Genomic DNA, 19,996 nt, shown 5'->3' on the forward strand with positions numbered 1-19,996 from the left:
TTTTTCGTCTCTTTAATATCCTCCATCTGATGGAGCAGGAAAAGTCTTGAAACTGGCTCTCCAGTATTCCTTTGTTATTTTATTTATTTTTTTAAGGAAGTTAGTTAATTAATTAATTAATTATGGCTGCATTGGGTCTTCTTTGCTGTGCTGGCTTTCTCTAGTTGTGTTGAGCAGGGGCTACTCTTCGTTGCGGTGCACGAGCTACTCATTGCAGTGGCTTCTCGTTGTGGAGCACGGGCTCTGGAGCACAGGCTCAGTAGTTGTGGCGCACGGGCTTAGTTGCTCCGCGGCATGTAGGATCTTCCCAGACCAGGGCTCGAACCCGTGTCCCCTGCGTTGGCAGGCGGATTCTTAACCACTGAGCCACCAAGGAAACCCCAGTATTCTTTTGAAATCCTGCATTTTACACATTTGTCCCAGGCTTGCTTTGGTGTCTCTGTTTAAGCTGACTTCAGGGCAGTCCACTTTGTCATGCTGAGTGACCTGCATAGTGGCCAGTGGCATGGGCTGTCAGGTCCGAAAGGCTTTGTTTTCAAACCTTGAGTAAGTGTGTTAACATCTGTGGACCTCAGATTCCTCATGAGTGAAAGTCATAGAAACTAACTCAGTTTGTGAGGATTAAATGTGATGTATGCATGTAAAGGGCTTAGTGCCTGACATGTAGGAAGTGCTGTGCAGTACCTATCGTCCAGTTGAGTTCGGCTGAAAGTCTAGCCATCTTAACTGCCCTGTTTAAAACTTCATCTGCTGATGGGCAGCCAGCTGGAGAGGGGCTGCGTCACTGCTGCTCCTTGGAGAAACACTTCTCTGGCGCAGCCAATTCCTTGTCTAGAAGCCACCGGGGAAGGTCCCATTGAGAACTGCTTACAAAAGCAGGGTCACAAGAGCTAACAGAATTAAGCAAGTTATCAGGCAGTAGAAAGTGCAGTTAGATTTGCATCTGTGAAGCAGATGGCCAGTGCAAGATGATTGAATTAGTTTTATTATGTTTGGGGAAATTAATTTGTCACTTCAATTTTTTCTTTTGTATTTTAAGAAAGAGACGTGATTTTGTTATCTCTGGCCAAAGTGATTTGTAGAAAGAGTGTATCCTTTAATGGAAAACAAGGGATGCAGTAGGACCTTGAAAACCCCTTGTCTTCTAATTGTCTATTACTGGTTGGTAACAATTCTGTATATAGAATGTGGCCCAGAGAACAGAAATGCTGCCACCTATTGCTGGTGAAAGCTGGGCTTGTGTTTCCAATCATAGGGAGGAATTTTTTTTCCCCTTCAAAATCTCAGACCATGGGGCCATTGGGTATTAAATTCACTTTTGGAGAGGTTTTTTACATACTGAAGATCTTAGGATCTGGTGTGTTCTAATTTACGTTATTGATTACAATGTCTCACCTCTCATTTTGATCTGTTTAACTTGAGGGACCCTCCAGTGTTTTGATTCCTTCTTTTAAAGGTGAAGAAGAATCAAATGCAGAATCTTTAAGAACAAATGGGATCTCTTGAATTGGGGCCCAGGGTTGTTACCTGGGAGATTCCCAACACTTATTCTCTGGGCACAAATAGTTCTTTCGTAGCCCTCTTGAAAGGATCAAAGCAAAACCTGGAGTTTTGAATGGTCTTTTTTTTTCTGTTAAGTCCCTTTATCCTTAACAGTTACTCATGAGCATTCAAGGAGACTCACCCATGCAGAAAGAGTTTCTGGTACATAATAACTGGGGTATAGGCTTTATATACATTACATCCATGTATGGGGGGTGTGTGTGTGTGTATAAGTGAATGATGCTTCTGAAATTCTGTGATCTCAAATCTAACTTCAGGGAAGGCATTCTGCCCTTGAAATGGCTAAATCAACAGTCTATCCACGGGTGGTTAAGAGTTCAGTTTTCAAACCTGCCTGCATACTGTCGTCACTTGTGGAGCTTTGTGTGTTATCTTTTGTAAGGAAACTTTTCGGAAAATTTAAACCTACTCTAAAAGCTGTGAAGATAGTATAGAGAGTTGTCATGTACCCCACACCCAGTTTCCCCTATTGTTAACAACTTGTATGGTATGTTTGCCACAATTAATGAACCAGTATTAAAACATCATTAACTAAAGTCTGTACTTTATTCAGATTTCCTTAGTTTTTTTAATCTAATGTCCTTTATCTGTACCAGGACCCCATCCAGGACACCTCATTACATTTAGTTGTCACGTCTCCTTAGGCTTTTCTTGGCTGTGACACTTTCTCCAACTTTGTTGTTTTGGATGACCCTGACAGTTTTGAGGAGTACTAGTTGGATATTTTGTAGAAGGGCCCCTCCCAATTGAGATCAGTCTGATGCTTTTCTCATGAGCAGACTAAGATTCTGGGTTTTGGGGAGGAAGACCAGAGAGGTCAAGTGCCACTTTCATCACCTCGTATCAGGGGTGCCTACTATCAACTTACGGATGTGGATGTAGACCTTGATCATCCGGATGGGTTGGTCTTTATCAGGTTTCTCGGTGAAGTTACTCTTTCCCGTCGCTTCCGTACTGTTCTCTTTGTGCAGCCCACACTTAAAGGAGTGGCAATTCACGTGGTACCTCCTTGAGAACAGAATATTGACATAATATTGACAATATTCCAATATTGACATATTTGGAATTCTCTTTGCATGGGAGATTTTTCTCTTCTCCCCATTCATTTATTTATTTATTCAACCTTTTATTTCTCAGTGTGGATTCATGGCTATTTGTTTCATACGTTGGGTTTTAATCCAATACTATTAATTCTTTATTACTCTTGTTGGTCAGTTGTTCCGGTGTTGGCCATTGGGAGCTCTTTCATTTAGCTCCTGTGACAAAACCCCATCCATGTGTTTTGGTGTGGGGATGTATCCTGCCTTTCTGGTACTATAATGTGCTCCAGGCACATCTGAATATTTCCTGTCGCAGCCCAAGAATCGGCCGTTTCTCCAAGGAGCCCTGGTTCCTTATATTGATAAACAGTATTAGAAACCAAGATGTGGGCACTGGGTGTGCTTGTTGCCACTGCGATATCATTGTTTTTAGATCCTTTCAGTTGACAGAACAAGGAAATAAATTTGTGCATACTAAAGCATGTATCTATAAATATTGTATCTAGGTTAAGCTAAACATTAGTTTATACCGATATACTATATAGGTCAGTACATAGTTATACTGAAACTATAAACTGTTATTTAGTTTATAAACTAAAAATAGTTTATAATGTATATAGAGCTTCCAACTCGAACCAGTTAGCACATTGATCATTCTAGCCTTCCTCCCTTGCTGGTCTGTAACCTCCCACTCAAGCAGTAGAATCCCCTGTGAAACTTATTAAACACCCCTGTGCCAGGACCCCATGTCCTGAGGTTGAATTAGATGCCTACCTGGGACGTGGGCATCTGTATTTTAATAATCTCTAGACAGGTTGAATTTTTCCATTACAGGCTCATGGCGCCACGCACTCATCTTTGTAGCATTTGCCACAAGTGCCCTCTGACATCTTTTTCTTTATTTTTACTTGACATCCTTCTTTGATTAATACCTGACCCTCCCTCAAGATAAGAAGCTCCATGTCCTTTTTGATCATCATTCCATCCCTAGTAAGTGGGTATATATATATATATAGTGGGTCCTCAATAAATATTTGTTGAACGAATGAGTAAAATTACATACAGTGTGAATGAGGAGGGAGGAGAAAAGGAAATGATTTATTGAACCCTTCCTACATGCCAAATGCCTTTGCAGATGCTTTCAAAATATAGTCCAGTTCAGGGATCTGAACTGGGTCTGACTGACATCAGAATGTCAGTCAGACATTTCTGTCAAGGAATTCCTACCACTGGAAGCGCCTTGCCTTGTCTCCTGCTTTGCATGTCACTGGAGCTCCCACTGGCCTGCACGGAGCTGTGTGGGTGGCCCAGGAGGAGGCCAGAGGGGGAGAAATAGCGGCACCCGTTTAGAGCCTCACCTAGTCCCCATTAGGAAATTGACTCCTATTTGGTTTGGGGAGGGGGGGTGTTTTTTCCTGCCTTGTTCATGCTCACAATGAAGGTGACATTGATTTACAATTCAGTGGGTTGAAGCCGGGAAGGGAGGGTTCTCTGGGTAGAAAAGATCAATTAAATGATTATCCCAGCTGCCACACACTAATGCCTTTCTTACTGAATTTCAGAATCCAGGAAGCAGAAGGCCACCGCATTTAGCCTTTTACAGGAAATCTAATTGCCAACTTTGTGATGCCAAGTTTTATTAAATTGGGAAGAGTCAATCTTAGCGGCCGGCAGTTTCAGACATGACGGAACGCTTCCCACTGGCCACCTGGAATTCTAAATGAGTTCCTCCTGTTGCTTTTTGGGTGCTTTCGCTGAAGTTTTATGAATTTAACACTTTTGTGATTTATATCTTTGTGATTTTTATTTGGGGTCCAGGGTGCTAGGGCTTAAAGCTTGGCAAGAAGTCAAAAAATACTGGAATCCTCCTCTGTGCTAGGCGCTGGGCTGGTGGCTGGGGATTCTAGCCGGGAGCGGGACCACAACTTTCTGTTGTTTATAGAGTTCTCCACCTGGAACGCTCGTCCCCTATTTCAGTGGGTTCCAAACTGTAGTGTGCATGAGAAAACCCTGGAGAGCTTGTTCAAGCCCAGACAGCTGGGACCCAACCTCAGAGTCTCCGATGCAGGAGGCCTGAAGTGGGCCCTGAGAATCTGCATTTCTAACAGGTTCCCAGGTGATGCTGATACTGCTGGTCTGGGACAACCATTGCCCTGAGTCTTTGCATGATTGCCTCCATTTTGTCAGTTAGGTCTTTATTTCAGTGTCAACTCCTTAGAGAGGCCATTCTTGAGTTCCCTGACATAGGATCCCTCCTCCCCTCACTATTCATTCTCTACTGCATTTTTTTTTGGCTGCACCGCGCCACTTGCAGGATCTTAGTTCCCCGACCGGGGAGCGAACCCGGGCCCCTGGCAGTGGAAGCGTGGAGTCCTACCCACGAGACCGACCGGGAATTCCCATCCACTGCATTTGCTTTATAGTATGCATCATTCTCTGATAGTAACTTGCTAATCCGTTTATTGCCATTTTGTCTCTCCATAGAATAAAGCCCCATAGGGCTCTCTTCCTCACTGCTGCCTCATCCCAGCCTAGAAGGGTGCCTGCCCCAGAGTATGTGCTCAGTAAGGTCTTGAATGAATGAAGTAATTACAAGCATAATGAGTCTTAGGAAAGAGGGGCCTAGGACACCACGGGAGTGTTAACAGGTAGCCCTCAGGCGGGGGAAGGGCATTGCATTGCATCCTACAGGGAGCAGTTTCTGGGTGTGGCCTTAGTGTCCATTTCAAGCACTGCACACCAGCGTTTTGCCTGCAAGGTTGTAGGCTGTGGGGTCTGGTGGGAGATTGCAGTTGGCCACTCCAGATTTGTTTAATTTTTCCATAGCCTTTCCATGGTTCTGTCCACACTGAAGCAAGGCCATCTGAAGAGCAGATCAGAATTCCATCTAGCAGGCAACCCCGGCACAGACTGGTTTGGTAAGCTCCCAGGTCCCAGTCGCTGAGCTTAGCAGGAAGCGAGGCCTGCCTGAAATAGACTGCTTCTAGGGACCTTCCTCCTGAAGTCTCCACTTGCTGCAATATGGAATCCGAGGGCCCTGCACAGACAGCCTTTTCAGAACCTCTGCAGAGTTGAATGAAGGCTCACACTCTCTTCCTTTGCAGGAGCGAGACCTCTGGGTAGAAACATGCAGAGTCCTCTCCAGCAGCATGTTTAGAGAAATGGAAGGGCCGGCACGGTTGTGCCTCCCTTTGACAAAAAGAATGTCAGGCAGAAGACAAGACACGTGAGGGTCCCACGCAACTAATGGCTTAGACAAAGGTTTTCAAAACCTCTCTGCGGAAGCTGAAGCATCAGGCTCCCGCCCTTGTGCTGCCCGGTTCAAGTGAAGTTTGTACAATCCCTCGGCCTTTGCCCAGCCTTTGCCAAGCATGGGAGGGGGGGGCATTCCCCAAGTTCGTTTGCCTGGGGCAGCAAAAGGAACTGTGATTTCTCTCCCTCGAGTGTGTCGTGAAAATATAAACACAGTCCGAGTATTTTGGAGGGTGAAGAGCATGGGGTGGGGGAGATGAGGGGGGAGAATGGCAGCAGTGTAGAACTGCGGCCGAGGGCCAGAGGGCTGCCCAGCGGGTTGTGGTAACATAAGCTGCCGCGATTCAGGAGGTGGCCTGTGTAAGAAAATCTGACCACAGTGGGAGCATGACTTCAGCTAAAATTAACCTTGGAGGCTTCACACGCCTCCGCAGTGCTTTGAACTAGACACCCCGGGAGGGCGTAGGCCATGGACTGCAGGGACCGAGCGTGGGCTGTGGGTCGAGCCATGCCTGTAAGCATCAACGTGTGGGTCCCTGCCCGGGGAGAGAGTCGGGATTCCTGCAACCATTATAAACTGGTAAGCCACCTGGAGGGCCACTGGCGGGGTCCCTGGGGAGAGGTGATGAAGTTTGAATTGGGGCTTGTGTTTAGAGACAGGTCTAGTTTGTTTTCTACACCTGTTGGGACCACAGCGCTCTGAGCTGGCTTTTCATCTGCAGAACGCTTGGCCGAACTCACTGCCACCTCGTTGTCGCTCTCTGTTTCCTGTGTCTTCGCAGGGTGAGGACCCAGTGGTGTATTTTTAGAGCAGGTAGGGAAGACTCTGTCTAGAAGCTGTTGACGGCCTGAAAAAATACAGTCGCGTAAACCAAAGGCAAAATCTGGAGGGCCGCAGACGCCAACAGGTGTGGCAGGTCTGCGTGTTTTCTCAATTGTGGGCCTCAGCAGGTGCAAACGGGAAACAAGACTGACCTCTGTGAAGGTCTGAAGAGGTGTAAGGGAGGCCTCCAGGGGGCTTCACTGCAGAAAGGATCTATTTGGGAGGTAACTCGAAGTGATTTCCCGTCCTGTGAGACCAGGCATGGCCCAGGCAGGGCACCGCTGACCTCCCCCACTGCTTGTCGGACAACTTGGACAGGATCTTTCAAGCCGGACAGCAGCTGCGCCCGTGGCTTTCCATTTATTGTGGGGAATCCGTTTGGGATCTTGCAGCACAGAGCAAAAAGGCAAGATGTATTTCTTTTCCTTTACGTCTCCTTCACCTTCAGACAGTTAATGCGACCCTGGGGCCAATGGCGGTCTTGATGCTTGTGGCGGAGGGGCGCCCCGGTTTGATAATCAGACCACTTTGCTGTGTTTTCGTTTTGCTCGCAAACAACCGTGTAGTTTATCCTCCCCTCGCAGAACGAATCCCTGCCCCTCCCCCCAACCCAACTTTCTAGGCAACATTGTTATAAGGTGTAGAAAGGACGCATTTTCTGGGGAAGAGCGAATTTCTCTTGTTTAATGATTAGTGTGTATAACTGACCTTGGAATGCTTGATGGTAAAATGTTTAAGCCACGAAACGTTTGCTTAGGTGAGGGGGTAGTCTTGCCCTTTACGTGCAAGGGTATGAATGGAGTTGGTGTGAACCGTGTAGAAAACAACTCCCTGCATGGAGCTATCTTCTGATGCAGCTTTGAAGCCATTTTCCGTATGAGCCTCTCTGTGGAGCCGTCCGAATATTTTATATCCTTCTGTGGCCTCCGTCCTCTGGGTGTGTTGGCTCATTAGAGGTAGAGGGCTACTGGGATATTGGACACCGGCGTGTCTTTTGCTGTAGAGGTCTAACAATACCCAGGCCAAGCGTGATTGATGGGCATGCGTTTGGGTCATCACTTTGACATTTTAGCTCCAGGATCTAGGCTCACCGCCCCATGGAAGAGATTTCTTTTGAGGTAGGATGTTAAAAATAGACATTTCAGTAGGAGGAAGCTGTGGTATGTGATTCTGAGCTTCGATGAACACATCTCATGTTCTGCATGGGGATTTCCATCTCCTGCTGAGCCTGGCTGGACAGACACGGAACCTGAATTCTGATTTTCTTAGGAAGAGAAGACTCCCTCCCGTTCTGTCCTAGAACTCCCTCCCCATCACGGCACGTCAATGACCTGGCCTGGTGTTTGTACCTGCCGAGTGATACCTAGATGGCTGGACTGAGTGAGAATACCTGGGCCGCACCCTTTCCTCGTCTATGAAGTGGGGAGAATGCAGTGCGACCGCCTCCGCCTTTTCCCAGGATTGTGGTGTGGCTCAGATTAGATGGTATCTACAGAAGGGCTTTATAAGTTATAAGCACCGCAGATGGGAGGTAGTGGCTGAGTTGTAGTTAGGACTTTATGTATTCTTCTTGAGATGAATCAGTCAGGGCTTACTTCCAGAACTTTGTAGAATAAACAGTATCTTTGTGCAAATCGTTCTTTTGTGCTCCGGGTCAGGTTGGCCCCTTCTTTCTTGGGTGCCAGCTTGGTATCTGGTAGTCTTCCTAGTAAAAGCCTATTATAAAAATACAAAACACAGAACCCCCGAGATTTCCCCAGGCCTGAGAGCTCTGACATCTGGGCTGGAGAGGGGCCCAGGGCACAACGGCCACTTCCACCGTGGCCAAGTCTCTTGGCCATGGAGTTGCTCAGAAAGGAAGGAGGCTCCTAAGTGGAGAACGAACAGGGCAGTGTTTCCTGGGGCAGGACAACGCCAGCCACTGCTGGGAACTGCCTGTCTCCAGAGATTTTTAAAGCCTTTGTCACACAACTTTCCCACAAATGACACAGCACTGTCTCTGGCAGGCCTAGTGCCTCTCTGCCCAATGGGATGAAGCTCTCTGACCATCTTTGAGGCTGCCAGACCTTCTAAGTTTCCCCTTGGAGCACCTGGACCTTCCTTAATAAGCATCGTTACCCCTCATTGGGTACCTGTGTGCGTGGGTCACAGGTGCTGCACGTTTTTTCTCATCAATCCTTAATATAAGTTTATGCACTAGGTACCATTATCATCTCCATTTTACTGATGAAGAAACTGAGCTTGCATTTAAGTGACTTGCCTGGACTTGGTCCCCGATCTGACCTCATCCTCTTAACCACCGCACACCATTTTCTCCTTGTCACTAACATAAAATTCACAGAGTTCATAGCTGTTACCTTTTCTGTGCCAACCATAAACCTGCTTGGAAGTGGGGGAGAATAAGGAGACATGGTAACCCGTGTATTTCCCAGGGCCCCTCAGCTGTGCACCTCCCTCTTGATCTGGGTGGAGCCCCACCCACCATCTTGCTTTGCCCCTGCCTCACGGCCCCTCACGCAGAGAAGGGGACTGCCCCCGGCCCCCATGCCTGGGGTCTTCTCTGGATCTGCTTCAGCCTGCTTTGGCTGCTTAATCTTCTCAAGAAACCTGACCCAGGGGAAATCCTTAAACTGTCATCCACTACTCAGGTTTCCTGGGTAAGGGAGCATCCTCAAACAGTTACCAAGAGTGCACACAGTTTGTCCCGTGGGTTGTGAATTTTAGTGAGCAATGTACTGTTTACGTAGCCACTCACCTGCAGTGATCTGATTGGCCCACAAGAAAACCTATTACCATTTTAAAAAGACAAAACACTCTCTCCCAAGCTTGCCAGTGTGGTTGCCTTTCCCCCTAGCCATCTCCTGGAAGTAAAGCATTGATGACTTCATTGGGAACGTAAATGTTAGTTGGGAACAGTGACTCACCAGGCCATCCCTGGAAGAGCTGCATACCTGGGACCTAGGAAGCCCCGATGGAATGGAATGGAACATGTCAGGTGAGTTTTGATCACCAGTGTCAGGCTGCGACGGGGCCAGGCCCAGTGCCTGCGAATGGGCAGCATCGCATCGGGGGCAGGGCCAGTTGGGACACCTCGGTGGGTGGCGGAGTCAGTGTAGGGGCAGGAGGGGGCGAGGCAGCTTGTGGGCCATAAATATTTGGGAGACCGATGCTGGAATCCAGGAGGCTTGTGCGGGAGGAGGGATGAGGCCACCAAGAGGGCCTGTCTGCCAGCATTCCTTGAGTGAGTGCCTTAGGACACACACACCCAGCCTGGTGCTACATAGGGGTACCACGAGCTCGCCATCTACCCCTCGGCCCTGTGGATAAAGCTCATCACTCTGGAATGGGAGTAACCTAACTGGCTCGGGCTCACTGTCTCCTGCCCCTTCACCCACTGGGAAGCAGGACTTGGCACCTTAGGCCTTCCTAAGAAGGATTCCACTAGCCCTAGAAAGCACTGGTAAGAATATAGATTTTATTGAAGATTTGAAAGAGCTGTGTTTGGACCATGTACAGGTTCATTAAATGTCCCTTGATCTTGTCTCCAGGGCTTCTTCCTTCCTCGCCACCCACACAGCCTTCCTGCTTCCCTGTCGGTCCAGCTCCGACCTCTTCTTCCTCTGCCTGAACTCTGTCTTTCTGATGCAAAGCATTTTAGCTCAGTCTGCACTCCTCTAAATTTGCACACTCATACACATTATTTTACGTAACAAAAAAGCTCCTTCTTGGTGGGGGGTGGGGGGAGGGGGAGGGGGAAGAAAGGAGCATCCCATCCCCACCACTCACCTGTGCACGCCTAGTGGCGGTTAACAGTGGGCTCACAATTGATAGGTAGCACTTGCTGATTTCCAAGGTAAATCTCCTACCAAGGCTGATTTCAGTCTACCAAATGTGACATCTCTGAACTGGCAAGAGATGTGCAAGACTATACCATTATATTACTGTTTCCCTCATATGGAGGAAATAGATGTGAATCACCTCGAGCATAAACAATGGTAAAATGGAGAAAGATGATTTTAAAGGAAGTGATGAGTTTGGAATACAACTACCTTTAAAAATTTAATTGTAAGTTTATATAATATAAAGTATATATAATATATATACTTTATATATATATATTTATATATATATATATTTATATATACTTTATATATATATAAAGTATATATATATAAGTTGGAGAAAGATGATTTTAAAGGAAGTGATGAGTTTGGAATACAACTACCTTTAAAAATTTAATTGTAAGTTTATATAATATAAAGTATATATAATATATATACTTTATATATATATATATATTTATATATATTTATATATACTTTATATATATATAAAGTATATATATATAAGTTCAGAAAGCCCAAGTGAATCTGTAATGACGTAAAGCAGGTCCATGTTAGCCTTGCAGCAGTGGTAGTGAGGGACGGTTTATAAAGGATTGCCAGGAAGTTCTTGGGGTTGGTAGAAATATTTGTTATCTTTTTTTTTTAGTATCTTTATTGGAGTGTAATTGCTTTACAATGCTGTTAGTTTCTGCTGTATAATAAGGTGAATCGGCTATATGTATACACATATCCCCATATCCCCTCCCTCTCGAGCCTCCCTCCCACCCTCCCTATCCCACCCCTCTAGGTGGTCACAAAGCACCGAGCTGATTGCCCTGTGCTATGCGGCTGCTTCCCACTAGCTATCTATTTCACATTTGGTAGTGTATATATGTCCATGCCACTCTCTCACGTCGTCCCAGCTTCCCCTTCCCCCTCCCCGTGTCCTCAAGTCCATTCTCTACGTCTAGGTCTTAGGTCTGCATCTGCGTCTGCGTCTTTATTCCTGTCCTGCCCCTCAGGTTCATCAGAACCATTTTTTTTTAGATTCCAACGTTTGTCATCTTGATTGTAGGGATGGTTTCGTGGGTGTACGTAGATCAGAGCTCATCAAATTTTACATTTGAAATATATGCAGTACATTACATGTAAATGAAATCTCAATACAATTGGAAAAGGAATTTTAAATTGAACAATTTTAGATTAAATTATTTTTTCAGAATGTTCAGTTTTCTAAGTTCAGTTTTATCATAAAAATGCATTTTTATTTGCTTCATGTATGTTTTATTGTGACCTCATGGCTGATTGGCCTATGTATTCATTTTTAGGTCCATATAGGGCCATATATTTAAGTTTGGGGATAACCTAAAAGTAACTTCAATTGGCCTCACTTTCTTCAACTATAAATTTAGGGTTGTATCATCACCAGAGGTTCTTCAGTCACTGAAATTCTGTAATTGAAGTTATGGATGAATTGGTCTCTTGGGATTCAGGATCACCTCGTGTGACAACACTGTAGAGAGATTGGGACTGTCCACTGAGATAGACATTCCTGGAGATCAGAATGTCTAATCATTTCCTATTAATCCTTTCAGAGAATATTTTGAACAATTTGAGGCCAGTCTGGTAATGCAGAGTTGAACAACTAGAAAACAACTGCCCAAGGGTGAGAACTCAGTCTTTGGTATCTTATTTTCGATGCGATTGTAAATGGGATTGTTTTCTTAAATTCCACTTTCTGATATTCCTTTATAATTAATGGCTGGTTAACAGCTAACTCACAGATTTCCTAGAAGTTTAACAGTCAACTCTCCAGAGCCAGTACAAGCCTGCTCTAGCATGTGTGTGTTTCTGTGTGTGTATTGTTTTAAAGAACACTTCAATGTCCACAGTCAGGTGGGTCACTACTGTGTTGCTGGAAATTCTCACAGGAAAGTGTTACCTACCAGTGCCTGTTCTGTGTCTTGTACTACGACTGGTCTAAAAGATACATGAATCATCGTCTTGATTTCATGGGGACTTTATGTGCTAGGCAGTGAAGGGGAACAGATTCATTCGTGCATCCCATCTATTCATCCGTCTGTCCATCCATCTGAACGTTCACTGGTCTACCCCTCCATTTCTTGTCCATCTGTCCACCCATTGACCATCCAGTAAGTCAGTAAGTGCTTGTTTATTGAGCTCCTGTAGGGAGTCAGGCACTGTGCTAATGTTTCAAAGATGTAGAAGATTTGTTCTCTACTCTGGAGAAGCCCCCAGTTGAGATGTGGATGGTTATAATAACCATGATGAAGCCATGTGCAAAGTGCTTTTGGAGCCAAGAAGAAGGAACAAAGAATTTCCTGTTGGGAGTGAGACAGTGAGTTGGGGATGGCTTTACACGGATTGAGACTTGACTAGGCTTTTAAGACACCGAATAGGCATTTGCCAGGTGGTGGGGTAGAGATGGCACTGCTGGCAGAGAGGACGGTGTGGGCAAAGGTACAGGGGCTGGGTCGCTAGGCACACAGGTGTGTTTAATTGTAGGTGCACCAGGATTTCAAAGAAGGGAGAGAAGCCTGGCAGTCGGGGCTGGTTTCTAGAAAAGAACATCCTGCCAAACGGAGGACATGCCGGACCAGAAAACCCACCAGCAGGGACCGAAGGTTAACGTGGCACATAGCCTGTGGTGTGAGTGGTGGACCAGAGGAATTTGTGGGTTGGGGACATGGAGACGAGGCAGGAAAGGAAACTAACATTTAAAGGTTCCTGGGACTTCCCTGGCGGTCCAGTAGTTAAGACTCTGTGCTCCCACTGCAGGGGGCACGGGTTCGATGCCTGGTTGGGGAACTAGGATCCTGCATTCTGCATGGTGTGGCCAAAAATAAAAATAAGTTTAAAAAAATTCAAAGCTTCCACCTAGGTGCCAGGCACTGTGCTAAGGACTTTACAAACATTCTCATATAGTCCTCACAGTAGATAATAAATTATTATCCCATTTTACACATGTGGAAGCTGAGGCTCAGAAAGTGGCTTGCTCAACGCCTTGGCGTACTCCGTGTCCAAATGTGTGAGGTCCCTTAGGTCTAATATTTCTCTGTATGCATTTAACAATCCTGTGAAGAGGAGACAGACTCAGAGAGGTTAAGCAACCTACCAGAGGCTACCCAGGACTCCAAGGTCTTGACTGGACCTGGTAGGGCCAAAATCCTGGGGAGCCTGTGCCTAGGAAGCTAAGCTGAGGCATTTGGGCTGGACAGGAGTGACCAAGAAGCGCAATGGCCGGCATCGCCTTCCCTGCAGTCTGCAGATGAGGGGAACTGTGGAGGCTTGGAGGATCGGAGGGAGGCTAATATTTAAAAGGTCAGTTCATGACCAGATGGGAGGGAGGTCTGTGTTGTTGCCCAGGTTGTCACTAGCCCCTCAGGTGTGGCCATCCTGCCAGGCAGCTCCCACAAGCTCTTGTTGGGTTTGGGGATGTTTGCTGTCAAAGAGTGTGTCAGCAGCTCCCCCTACCCTCCACCACATCTCGTCCTTCCCTCCCTCCAGGCCTGCCTCTGGGGTGGGGGTGGGGGCCTGGTTCCCATCACAGCCAGAGAGGAAGCTCTTGGGAAGAGAATATCTCTAATGACTAATGAACACAGGAAGGGACTGAAAATACTTGAGAAATTGCAAGTGGGCTCTGACATTTGGTTTTCTTGGAAATGCTGGACATTATGGTTAAAGTTATTCAGATCTTGCGTCTATGGTTGGAGTAGGTGCGAGGAAGTGCTGCAGGGGGAACCCAGTTTTATTCTGAAGGCACCAGTGATCATCTTCATCCTTACTTGGCCTTATTTGACTTTCCAGGGAGGCCCTCGGGAGACCTGGATGCACATTTTTTGTAAGAGCTGGTAGCCGCAGGACCAGGCTGCCTGGCTCAAATGGGGCATCACCATTTGTTAGGTGTGGGACCCTATGTACATTCTTAACCTTTTAGAGCCTCTGTTTTCCAGTATGTAAAATGGGGATGACTCATTTAGTCAACAGATATTTAGTGAGCACCTACTGTGTGCCAGGCACCATACTGGATGTTTGGAAGAATTCAGTGAGCAAAGCAGATGAGAATTTTTGTTCCCCTGCAGCTTTCACTCCAGCAGGGAGAGATTGTAGATGAGATCACATGCAGAAAATGCCTGGCACACAGTAGGCTCTCAACAGAAGCACAGCCTCCCCTTGTGCACAGGTGGTGGCCATAGTGAGGAAACAAATGGGAAAGGACTGTGTATCCTGTCAGGTGCAGGGCAGAGCACAGCCTATCCCAGGAGGACAGAGCAAGCAAGCAAGGGGCATCCTAGGCATCGAAGGTGGGTCAGCGCAAGGTGTGGGGTCAGCGGGCACCTCCGTGCTCGTCCTTAAGATCTCACCAGCGCCTCCCTGCACGTTCCCCGGCCTGGCGTATTTTTCTGGAGGCACAGTTTCAGAACCTCCGGAGTCGCTGTGCACGCCCACCTGCGGCTGGTTGGTGTTCCCGCAGGACAATGCCACCATTGTGTGGCTGGGGGGCCCTTCCCAGGCCGGCCTGGTCCACTTCAGGCTGGAGGAACTGGCGGGCTTTACGCCTGAGCATTTCCCCGCCGGATACAACCCTGCAGTGGTCACTCCTGTGGTACCGGCATTTTTATTTTTGCGTTAGTGACGCTGTTGTGAAATGATGTTTGGCTTGTGCTTTGGTGACATGGGAAAGTGTCAGCTCTCCTCTTGGATCTGTTAGGCGTGAGTGACAAGCAGCCAACTGTGTTCCCAGGGGCAGGCGCGAGTGACATTGAGGTGCCTGTTGTGCAACGAGCCTCACTCTCTCTGGCTGCTTTTCCCACGCGGCCGTGACGCTCACCCTTCTGTGGCTCACGGTTCCTGCATGGGCCTCTGAGGAGCAGTGTAGCATCATTAGGAACCAGAGTCTCTGCTATCAAAGGCTGCATACTAGTGTGTGACATTGGGAAAGTCATTTCCCCTCTCAGAGCCTCCATTTCCTCATCTGTAAAATGGGGGAAATAATACCTTCCTCACAGGTGAGTTGGGAAGTGTTGCCAAGTGTTCACAGCTCATGGCATCGTCTTCATGGTAATGATAATTGGCATTAACATACTGTGTGTCCTTACTATGCACTGGGCATTGTTAGATGACCTCTTTTCTTTTTTTTTTTTCTTCTCATCATCTTTTTTTAAAATTAATTTTTATTGGAGTATAGTTGCTTTACAGTATTGTGTTTCTGCTGTACAGCAAAGTGAATCGGTTATACGTAAACATATATCCCCTCTTTTTTAGATTTCCTTCCCATTTAGATGACCTCTTTTCAATCTCACAAGAACCTGAATAGGGAGTCGACCCATTTTACAGATGAGGAAACGGAGGCTCAGACATAGTTTAAGGAACTTGCCTGGGATAACTCTGCCGGGAAGTGGCTGAGGCATGCCTGGAACCTAAGCAGTCTGACTCTAGAAGGCGCTTTCTTTATCAGCTCACCATAGAGTTTGGTGGGTGGCAGTTAGCGTCCTACACAAGGCTACAGCAAGAGTGGGACCCAGCAGAGGCGGCTGCTCAGGCAGGGTTTGCTCAAGGCACCAGGGCATACATGCAGCTCTGAGCACCTTTTCTTGACTTGATATCATTCAGAGGTAAAGTAGGAGGAAGGGTGGTGAGGGGAGTGGATGGAAATTCGGATTAGCGATAAGCCCTGGCCCTCCTCTAGTCACCTGCTGTGTGTGTGTGTACACGTGTGCATATCCCTTAGGGACAGAAGCATACATATGGGCAGGTGTCAGGGTGGCTCTTCGGTGGTTGTGCATACAAGCATGTAGGTTACTGCCCGTTAAAAAGGGAGAAAACCAGCAGTGGGCTCCTCCCTCCCCCTGCTGCTATCTTCTGGGTCCAGACAGGGATGTATACTCCCTGGTGTAAACAAGATCCTGTGAACCATGTTCCAAAACGTATATTGAGCACAGGGGCTGGCAGTCCCATTCTGCATGTGCTCGCATGGGAGATACAGACCCCAGTCACATCTAGGTGCTCCTGGAGCCCAGCTTTCTAGCAGCCTCACCTGGCTAGAGACCAGCTGAGAGCCAAGAAGCCTTCCCTACAGACCCTCCGAGCAGCTCAGAGGGGTGCCGCAAAAGCCTTCCACTTAGGTATTTTCATCAATGGAAAAGTCCTATCAAGGCTCTTGCTTGAATGGTACTTCTTTTACTTTACCCCTAATTTTAAAGGACTCTGGGGTCTTTTAAAGACAGTCCAGCAACTCTGCAGCCTTAAGGGCATCCTCGTATGCATCAAAATGCTATTCATAGTACGTCCATAGGTCATCAAGAAAACATGGAATCGAGTTAATTTAAAAAGCAGGGGTCGTGATAATCTATTTGGGAAAGAGTCCCTATGGCATAGTTAAAAACTGGCTTTCAGAAGTGGAAGCTCTCAGCAATTTAGAATGACTTATTCCCCCCAAACTTATATTAATTTGAATATGAATAACCACCATTTATTCAATACTGTGCTCCAGACACTGTGTTAACCATTGACAAACATGTTTTCATTTCGTCTGTAAAGCAAACCTACATATCACCACCTTGTAAGTGAGGGCCCCCCGCGCTCAGCTGGCCCTGACTCATTGTGGGCCACCTGGCTGGTAAGAGGCAGAGCCAGATCTGAACCCCGGTCCCCGCCAGCTCCTGAGATTGCAGACACACTGCCCTTGTATAATTACCGTGGTTGATGAAAAACCACGAATGACCTGAGTAATGCATCGGGAGATGGCAAACATGGGGTTGGAAGAGAGTCATTGACCTCTAGGGTGGGCATGTAGTGAGAACCACGGACACTGGGCAAAACTGGACTCTTTCTTTGAGAAAACAGGGAGCAGTGCCAGCGTTCAGGCTCAGCCCCTGCTGGGCTGTGTGGCCTGGATTGCCTTCTCCGTGCTCCCCCTCTTTTTCCAATGTATAAGGCTGGGGACACCATTCACCCACTGAATGTTTGTTTCAAGGCAGTGGTTTTAATCAAGGCAGGGTCTGCATTAAGAAAGGACATATTAGACTCTGATGGGGAGAGAGGGGAAGAGGGAAAAAGCCACCAGCTAGCTTCAGGCCCCTTACTTCACCCCAGGCAATTAAAATGATCTGTGGACATGTGGACACACCTGTTGGGTAGGTACCGGGCTCCTTTCGAGATGCTGGGGATACAGAAGTGAATGTGTTAACCAGCTTTGCCCTTAATAACAAATGGTGCATTTTGATTGTCTTAAAACTGTGCCTACTTGAATAATCATTCTTTGTGGTATTCAGGTGCTGGGTGGACACTCTGTACTATCGTTGCAATATCATTTTTTGTGCTTCAGGACAATCAGAACTAAACCATTTAACCACACACTGCGCAGTCATGGAAATGATGGGATGTTGATGTTCCCAAAGTCTAGAGTGGGACATTGAATGGAGGCCGAACAGTTGAGTTCTCTTTACAACTGACGGACTGGAAACCACCTCAGATGCTAAATGACTAGTGTACTTGTATCTTAAATCTCCCCCCTGGCATTTCCTGCTAAGAGATACATTGTATTCTTTTCCTCCTGGAACGGCTGTGGTAAAGCTGTCTGCCACTTCAGGATGCATCAATCTGCGTGCCGGCATGTGGGTCTGCATTTAGAGTTGTTAGGGCAATGACTTTGGGTGCAGTTATTTTATGGAATTTTGGGAGGTTTCTTCCTTAGAGCTGCCCTTCCTCCTTCATTTGAGAGCTAATTGCAGTATAAACTTGGCACCTTCCCCGTTGGTTTAACAACAGTGCAATTTTTATCAGTTTTCTTGTTACAACTAATAATCAGGTTCTTCACTTCGCTTGATCTGTCAAGATTTTCCCTCTTTGATTTCAGCCTGTTTGATGTGGAATGATGTGGCGTTATAAGCAAACAAATGACACACTCCTTGAAATTCTGTCAGGGCTAATAAAGTGAGTCAAAACGAATTCGCTCTTCAGCTGTCATTGTCTTCCTTCCCCTTTTTCCTTTTCAAGCCTCTGACAGCAGCTCCTTTCCCTCACCAGGCGCTTCTGGAGCACTGGGTCTCCCGTTAGAGGGGGTGGGAAGAGTGGTAAACTCAGCGAGACGGGTCAGAGCCAGAGCGGGAAAGACTCCTTCAGATACTGGTGTGAAACGATTCTAGAGCCTTTTCCTCTAGAATCTTTTCTCTGGAATGATGTGATGATTTGGAGTTGGGGGTGGGGATGGTTGTTTTATTCTTTCCTAGAACTGTGTGGTTCTTTGTCTTGCCCATTTCTACTGAAAGTTCACCGATCAAGGATGAGTGGGCTCCAGCGTAAAAGCAACAGAAGCCCTAAGTCTTTAGAGCTCTGCGGAGCGAGAGGCTCTGGAGAGGTTGATTCTGAATGCCTGAGGCTTACAGAGGAAGCCCTGCATGCCTTAGCCCTTGCTTAAAATCTTCCAAACACACACTGTTCCGTATTTGTTGACTTCCTGAACCCGATGACTAAGGATATTGTGAGTTTCGATGACTTCGATGACTAAGGATATTGTGAGTTTATTTTCCAAAGGTACTCCTTGGAAGAATGGCAGTCATTGCATGAGCTACTGAAACAGCGAGTGAGAGGGATGGGGCTGAAGTACGTCAGTGCGTAGCAGGGCCCAGGAAAACTGTGTTTCTTAAAATAAATCTCGGCATTTTCTTGTGACTCACTTCTTCACAAAGTCGAGAGCTGGGGAGAGGAAACTCCAGATAATCAATGATTCTTGTTTGATGGGTCCTGATTAACGGGCTTGCACTCTGGAGTGATTTATTTTCTCTATTCCTTCCTCTTTTCAGTCGATAAAGAGACTTGAGATCCTGGTTTGAGGATTCACTGAGAGCTCACATTAAGTCTCCAATGCAATCAGTTTCCCAAGGGTTTGCCCTTTTTCTCTCCATTCAGCTCAATGCCGGCAACCACTTACTGACCACCTGCTGTGCCCCTGCCTTGAGAGACGCTGTCTGGGCCCAGAGATGGACGAGACACCACCTCTGCCACGATCTGGGGGTGGAGTGAGGAGGTGGTGCCAGCAAACAGGTTCTCTGCTTCGTGTGCAGCTCGGGAGGCAGTGAGGAAATCAAGGGTGACTTCCTGGAGGAACCAGCGTAGGAACGGAGTGTTTTGGGGTGGCCCCAGGTGGAGGCACTCAGGTGGGTGGGGTGGCAGGAGTTCAGAGATGGGGAAGTGTGAGGTCCAATTTTCCTGAGGGTAATTGTAATTATTACTGAGCCCTTGCTATGTGTAGGCATATTAGGTCATTCAGTCCCTATGACACAGACTGGCCACTTTCTTCTGTAAAGAGGTGGGCAGTAAATATGTGAGGCTGTGCGGGCCAGAAGCCTCTATCACAACTACTCAGCTGTGCCATTGTGGTCTGGAAGCTGCTACAGATGACACATGGGTGTGACTGGGCTCCCACAGAACTTTGTTTACAGAAACAGGTGGTCCCTTGGGTTTGGCCTGGG

At 46.9% G+C, this 19,996-nt stretch overlaps 1 protein-coding gene across 3 annotated transcripts in view; it reads left to right on the plus strand.

Annotated features, from left to right (window-relative positions):
* NAV2 (neuron navigator 2) overlaps positions 1-19,996 on the plus strand; it is a 399,261-nt gene that overhangs the window by 103,394 nt on the left and 275,871 nt on the right. Inside the window, exon 1 of one of the 3 annotated variants that reach the window (XM_082660770.1) lies at positions 6,300-6,435. The exons of the other annotated variants lie outside the window; for them this stretch is intronic. Coding sequence (XP_082516896.1) covers positions 6,325-6,435 — 111 coding nt within the window. The 5' untranslated portion in view covers positions 6,300-6,324. Of the gene's footprint in view, positions 1-6,299; positions 6,436-19,996 lie in introns of those variants that run through there. 3 annotated transcript variants of the gene reach the window in all.

Source organism: Grampus griseus, assembly GCF_964374135.1.
Source record: "Grampus griseus genome assembly, chromosome: 8".
NCBI lineage: Eukaryota > Metazoa > Chordata > Mammalia > Artiodactyla > Delphinidae > Grampus > Grampus griseus.